Raw genomic sequence first — 7,920 nt, 5'->3', positions numbered from 1 at the left:
TCTTTGAGTAAAAGTAGTGTTTTAATTAAATTTCAAACCATTCATCTTTATTATAAATTCTATTGACATCCTTTTTTGCTAACCTTCAATATACAAATGACATTTATATTTATTAATCTTCAATATAATTAAAAATAATATACGCAGACGTTATAACTAGTAATTACAATCTGAAACCAGTTACACATACATAATTTACAAAAGTCTTTACAAAACTTCAATACATATTTTAATAAATGGAAGATATAATAAGCCAAGATAAAACTGAAACAATGATTTATACAACACGCCGACAATCCTTGTCTACACATTTTAAAAGTAAATAAGGACTCCATGTTTAAATTTACTAAATATACAAAGGGCTCGCTGTTTTTGTGGCTCAAAACCGGTATTTAACAGAAAAAGCGTGTTGACAGGAAAAACATAATTTTTAATTAGAACGGAAAAAACATACGCTTGCTAGGTGTGGAGTAAAACCAGTTTTTTGAATACTCGCATTGATTAAAAATAAAGCGATACAAATATATATATATAATATTACATTATGAAACTTAATAGTACTATAGTGTTATGACCGTAGGATAACGGCCATAATACCATAATAAATTTCCTAGGGTGCTACATAAACGCAAAATATAAATTCAAAAAACAACGTTCTGCTTTACGAAGAGGAGAAGAGGGCATATCCCATTTCAGGAAGTGAGATGCTATTATCACGGCCGAGGAGAGCCGAGTGCGATGGCCGAAGATAGGTGCGCGACATTATGAGAAAGGTGGTCCCCGGAGGACCCTTGTTGCGGGATAGGGGACATCCTCGATGGGCCCCGGCAGCGGTACAAAGGACCATACTCCCCCCTCTCTTATTCGCGAAACGGCGCTTCTCAAAACTTACATGAAGTTTTCAACTCGTTTCAATTAGCATGGGATAAGGTAGAAATCTACTTATTTAGAACAAGATATTTGGAAAATATTGAAAGACAAAATTTTAGTGTTTTGCAGTCTAGAACTTTTAGCTTTGATTTAAATACAAGGTTTGAATTACTATAGTTAAGGAATTGCTACGAATTAAGTGAATTTTGAAAGCGAATAAAGTGAAATTTTTATTCATAGAGTGTTTCTTATATTTTTGGGGTCTATGCTTAAAGAATAGTTATTATTTGTTGAAATTATTATAGTATACACTAACCTATAGTAAAAAAAATATTTAGAATACTTATAATTTGCGTACTTGATGCAATATAGTTAGAGCATAATTTACGCTTATTGTCCAGGCGCGTACGGTGAGAAACATTCCCTTTCGCTCGCTCGCGTGTTAAGTGACGAGGGTGAGTGAGAGATAAGTACGCGCGTTACATGCGTCTCGCACGCCAAATTCTTCTCACTAATTCTCGTCACTTAAAAAGAAATGTATCGTACCATATGCTTCTGATTAACTCTTGTTCTACAATCGTCTCTCAATAATTAATATGAAATAATAATAATTGAACTGTCATTTAGACTTCAATTTTTTTTTTATTAATATGTATCACACGTATAATATATTAATGAAAATTACATATAATTTTTTGATCAAGCACTACAATAACAATTTTTATTTAAATAAAGTAATTTATGTATCATATTATTTTTTACCATAAAAATGCAGGGTTGAAAATATTTATTTTTAAAGAATATCATTGAATATAAAAAAATAAAGCAATACCAGTGCTAAAATTAAATTGCCGTCAACATACTCCTCACCATGAAAATGTTCCATATTTGCGATAAAATTAAATCATTTTTATATATTACAGTTTAGTAAAACGTATGATTTTTAGTTTTAGAATGATGATACATATACCATTTATTTATTTAAAAAATCCTAATGGTTATAATAGCATGTTTTTTATATGAAGTATAGTCGAAGAGTGTTTGTAGGGTTATACCACTAATCGGATTCGTTTCAGAAGCATTTTTTCAAGTGGAAGTAAGGGGTTGACGATACTAGGGGAAATTTAAGCACTCTGCTTGTTTTGATGCTTGAGAAAAATCATTAGCTTTTATTATTTGGTTCTTTTTTGGGTTGTTATCGAAGTTTTCTTTCACATTGCATCGCAATATGGCCCCCATTGTTTCGTTCCCCTTGTCGAAGAAACCTTTTCATATATTTTTAACGAGTCGTGTAGCGACAAAGCTTTGATTTTAGGCACCCTCGTAAAGTTTTACGTGGCGTAATTGTTGCAGTGGGGAAAAAAGAGGTGAAGTGGCAAAGGTTATATGAATATACACAGTATACTAGACAGCTATTAATCTGCTTTATATATTACTTAATATATCTCATATGTCTTATTGGATATTACTTGAGACAGTTTTTAAGATACACATTAACAACCTTTATATAATATAGGTTGCCTCTAAAGGAGTGAATAGTATGAGATTATGAGCGCATATATTTTTAGATCATTTTTGATGTAATATGGTTGTACAGTTTTAATTCATGTTGGTAAATATATTTCAATTATTAATATGCTAATGCTGAAAAGCTGATGTTATATTAAATTCGACCGATGTTTGAAAATCTCTAAATAAAGTAGGTTATTATTTCAAGATACATATAAGAAGTATAGACCTATTATACGTTGAAATTTTATATATATAAATATATATGTATATACATGATGTTGTAATTATGTTGTTTTAATATTACGTATCAGTGTCTCTAATGTGTGATTAAATCCCAATTACATCTGTAATAATTTATGTTGCGTGTTAAGAATTTTTATTTTTATCCAAAATATTTTATTATTACATATAATTAGCTCTATTACAAAGAGAAGCAATTTTAGAACATAATAAAAAATAAAAATAATACCAACAACCGCCATTGTATTTTTTATACTGCAACTTATATATTATAAAAAAGTACATAAAGCAATGTCTAAGTAAACCTGTTATTGAGGCCTTAATTCTCAGTCAGCTTCGGAAGTGGTAAGACGTATGCAAATTTCTTAACTCTAAATAGTAATATTAAAGTACTCATTATGTTTTTAGGCAAAATGACGGATTTTACTTTCGACTGGAAAATAAATGGATTGCTCATTTTATTATTATTTTTTCTGTCATTCTACTACTACATGACAAAAGATTTCAATTACTGGAATAAGAGGAATGTTCCAAATGATAGTCCAACACCATTCTTTGGCAATATACTTCCAATAATCGCCCTGAAGAAAAGTGTTTCTATATACATGGAAGAATTATACAGAAAAAGTAAGAGCTTGAAGTCAAAGTTCATTGGTTTTTGGATTCTAGGACAGCCTAGTATTTTCATCAGCGATTTAGATCTGATGAAGCACATGCTTGTGAAAGACTTTCAACATTTTGCTGATAGAGTCGTCGCTTCTAAATCACAAAACGACACTCTAGGTCGTCACATGATTTTTGGAATGAAGCATCCTCATTGGAAAAACATGAGAAGTAGAATATCTCCGATGTTCACAATGGCCAAGATTAAAACTATGTACCAACACATGTCAGATAACTCAGAGAAGTTGATCAACTACATAGAATTGCTCCTCAAAAGATCAGGTGATTTTGTTAAATAACTAAGAAATGTTTATTTGATTGATTTAATATTTTATGTTTCAGATTCTAACGTGTTAGGTTTAAAGGACATATTAGCTAAATATACAGTTGATAATATAATGTGTGCCACTTTGGGTTTTACTGGTGATTGTCTACCAAAAATATCTGATAACGAATTAGAACTCAAGGACTCTCCCGTTTTTGAAGTAGCTTTATCTTTAGTGGCTGATACGCCTAGGAGAGTTTTGGAGTTTTCGTCATTTTTCATAGTACCAGAACTTATTCATTGGGTCAAGTAAGTAATTTTGGTTAAGTAGCGTCTAAAATATGATTATTAATAATATTTACTTTTTAGGTTTAAATTCTTCAATACATTCGCCTCTGATTTTATAAGAAAACTGTTTTGGAAAGCTGTAGAGCAAAGAACTAAGAATGGCGAAAGAGGAACTAAAGGAGATTTCCTAGACAAGTTGATTAGTTTCAAAGACACAGATTTAACCGTAGATGGTCTGAGTGAGTATTTTTTAAAAATATATAATATATATGTATGTAAAAGTGCAAAAAATCGTCGACAGGACTAGACGCGAAATCTAATAATTTTTATTATGCGCTTATAAATTCGGAAAGCTTGATTTTATGAGCGCAAAGTGTGAGACTATGAGTTTAAGTGTGAGACTTGTTGGCAGTTATTCGAGATCTAGTAACTATCAAATAGTTTTATTTTAATAATTATATAGTTACTTTTAAATTGCATTTTCGCCTTGCACTTTTTGCACTCATGGTCTTGCACTTGATGCTCGTAATCTCACGCTTCATATTTGTACTCATAACTTAATAATATATAGATAGTTAAATAATATATAAAATAGAATTTCAACAATTTTTTGTCAGTGTAATCGTCATTAAGCGTGAAACAAGCAGCTAATGAAGAAAATATTTTTTTTGTTTGTCACATATAATTATACAATAGTTTGAATATTATTATAAAAATAAAATAATAAAATAAAAATATATGTGAAGTTAAACAAATGACGCATATTTGCGTCATCGGCTCTCAACGTTTTTTGTTGTTGTTATTATTATTATTAGCATTTAAACTGGTAATATACATTGAAATAACACCTTGTTTATGGTTTGAGGTAATAGTGATAATGACGTGTGAATTCATTTTTGGAAAAAATATTTACATTTTGTTGACATTGAAAGCTAACAATTTAGGAAAAAATACAATTTTTTTAATATGTAATACAAATATAATATTAGGATTTTCATTTGTGTCAAAAGATAATAATAATTAAAATAATTAAATATTAAAAAAATAATAAGGACTATTTTTTAACTCAATTACAAAGAGTTAAAATCGAGACAAATAAAAAAAATATAATGACGTTAACATACTCCCCACCATTATAATATACTATATTCGTGAAAAATTGAAAAAGCAATTTTGCGGATAGGTTATATATACTTAGTTTAATCATTTGAAATATCGAATATTGATTTAGAAGAATCTTAGCAATATTCGAACAACAAGTTAGTATTTAATAACTCATTTAACGACTTATACAAAAAAATATCATACAATTAATTATATAAATACAGTAAAAAATAAATACAACTAAAATAAAAAATGGCCGAAAATATTAAAAAAAACTAATTAAGACAACAAATTATTTCAATATAAATTTTTAAACTTGCCAAGTTACAAATAATGTATTGATGTTACATTAATAAATCATTTCTTGCCTTTCAGAATATGACGATGATGTCCTTGTTGCACAATTTGCAGTGTTATTAGCAGCTGGATTTGAAACTTCTAGTACTTCTATGGCATTAACCTTACATCATTTAGCCTGGAATCCTGAAAAACAGGTTTTAATGATTTTTAAAAATGTAATTGCACCAAACTTATAGTATTATAAATTTTAATACATTCTTAGACGCGCTTGCGTGATGAAATCACTGAAGTTATTGCAGAACATGGAGGAAAGATTACATATGATAGTCTTTTAGAGATGCCTTACTTGGATATGGTTTATAAAGGCAATTTTAATATTATAATATTATAAATAAACTGTCACATAACAATATATTTATTTAATTTCAGAGATTTTAAGACTATATCCAACGCTGCCGTTCATAGATCGCTTATGTATCAAAGATTATGAAGTACCGGATAGTGATCTTGTTATTAAGAAAGGTACTAAGGTATATTTCTCTTTATCTGCAATTCATAGAGATTCGGACTATTGGTCAGATCCGGATGTCTTTGATCCTGAAAGATTTTCTTCTGAGAACAAGGGAGAAATAGTACCATTTTCTTATATACCATTCGGAGAAGGTCCTAGAATATGCATTGGTAAATAATGGCATTTATTAATTTAAAAATATGATGGATAAATTAAAAAATATTTATATTTTAAATTTAAATTTAAAGGAGAAAGAGTTGGAGTATTCCAGTCAAAATTGGGATTGGCTAAAATTCTGATGAATTACAAAGTAGAGAGAATGGAAGACACTTCAGAAAATGTTATATTGAGTCAAAGAACTATTCTAGTGACTCCTCAAACACCATTGAACTTGAAATTTGTTAAATGTAACGCCTAATATTAAATGTTAAATCAAAAATAATAATAATAATAATATAAACTTCGTGGTTTAATAGAACTGCAATATATAATCAATAGTAAATTCAGTTTTATAGCTGTTTTTGGTCAGGTGAAGGTTAAAAAATGTGTATAAATGCTGATAACTAGGTCGCTAGTTAAGTATATGATTCCCTTGAGTTCAATATTTTTTTATGAGGATTAGTTATACTTTAATACCTTAAAGGCAATCTTGTTTATTATGTAATATAGACATAAAACCTTGGTTTCCAAATCTAGCGATAAAAATTCTCTGATTTCGTAATATGGTTTTAGATAACAGTTTATTTTTAATGTATTTTTAAAAAGTAATACATATTTATAAGAGCACAAAATTAAATTAATTTTTAAGCATTTAATTTAAATATTTAAAACTCAAACATTTTGGGGTCCGGTATTTGCACACTCGCTAGCTTCGGTACCTCACGACAGTGTAGGACCAACAACCAGTCTAAATAATTATATGTCGTATTAATACTTTTAAATAATATATAATAAGTATTTTTTTTTATTATGTGTGTTTCTATGTTTCTGAAAAGTAAAACATTATGGATTTTTTTTTTAAAAAACTTCTCAAAGGGCTTTTCTATTTTATTATTAAATAAATTAATATTAAAACACATTATTTTTCTTCTTAAATATAAGCCTAACCTCGAAGCATTGAGCACCCCTTTTCGGTCGCTCTTGCTTGAACAATCTCCTCTGGTCCGAGTAAAAAGTTCTCCTTTCCTCGAAAATTGATCGAAGGTGTTGTGAAGCGGAAAATGGAAGTTCCTTGTGGCTGGAACCTCTCCTTACTCGCCTGCACCCTGTCCCTTTTCGAGGACAACTTAACTCTTTCATCAAATAAGGGCCTCGAAAATCTTATCTCTTATACATCGAGGGAACCCTTCTCAAAATTGTGTATGCAGGCCGCGATCGGATTAAAATATGTTTACGCGCGGATTCGAACATATTCTTGTAAAGTATGATGAAAGAAGAAGAAGAGGAAGATATTGAATGTCTTTCCGATTGCGTCATCGTTTTTCGAACCGACCCCTGGGGACTGCAGCGGTCCTAGAAGATATATCACATATATTTTATATTGTAATTTATTTAACAACATAAACAAAAAAGGTATCAATCACACCATCGTTAGAATATATTTTTTTTTAAATTGTATTACTCTGACAAAAGTTTTTCTTGTAAGAAATTATTTAGCGCCATTCACTGTGCCATCAATCTTGTCATCTTGCCTCACACTGATTCAAAATCTGTTCTACATTGATTAATTGCGCAGGAATGACTCGGCGAATATTTGTCGATTACCTCGTTATAAAGACGTTAATTGGAAAGTAAAGTGTATTTTTACATTTATGTGTCAATATACGCACAGAGTAGTAATAACAATTTTGATTAATTATAGAGTCGTATAAAATGTGTAACCTAATACGAATATGTCATAAATAATCGTTAAAATATGTAAAGTATGTCTGCGGTTCAGCTTCGTGTATAAGTTTGACACTACTGATCTACATACAAATTAAGTAGTACTGTATATAATTAGTAGTGATAATCGAATAGCATATCTAAACCGAATTTTGACCAATAAAAGAGCGCAAAAAACAATTATCCCTTCTCAGAAGTTAAAAATTCACGTCAAAAGCAATAAAATCGTGCCGTCGCTTAGCTTGTGGAGAAGCTGGAATGGCGTCGTGATGTTCTTTGGACA

At 29.6% G+C, this 7,920-nt stretch overlaps 1 protein-coding gene across 1 annotated transcript; it reads left to right on the top strand.

Annotated features, from left to right (window-relative positions):
* The first annotated feature begins 2,867 nt into the window (after positions 1-2,867).
* On the top strand, positions 2,868-6,823 carry LOC148229093 (cytochrome P450 6k1-like). The gene is made up of 8 exons (XM_088197571.1): positions 2,868-2,967; positions 3,031-3,567; positions 3,628-3,859; positions 3,920-4,077; positions 5,318-5,436; positions 5,505-5,607; positions 5,672-5,923; positions 6,002-6,823. Exons 2-8 carry the CDS (start codon positions 3,036-3,038, stop codon positions 6,169-6,171), a joined length of 1,566 nt encoding a protein of 521 aa, XP_088053697.1. The 5' UTR covers positions 2,868-2,967; positions 3,031-3,035; the 3' UTR covers positions 6,172-6,823.
* The last annotated feature ends 1,097 nt before the right edge of the window (positions 6,824-7,920 follow it).

This window comes from Plectrocnemia conspersa, unplaced genomic scaffold (assembly GCF_051122295.1).
Source record: "Plectrocnemia conspersa isolate PC_06_02 unplaced genomic scaffold, ASM5112229v1 ptg000011l, whole genome shotgun sequence".
Lineage (NCBI taxonomy): Eukaryota > Metazoa > Arthropoda > Insecta > Trichoptera > Polycentropodidae > Plectrocnemia > Plectrocnemia conspersa.
The sequence above is the reverse complement of the archived record's forward strand: the minus strand, read 5'-3'. Positions and strand labels throughout refer to the sequence as shown.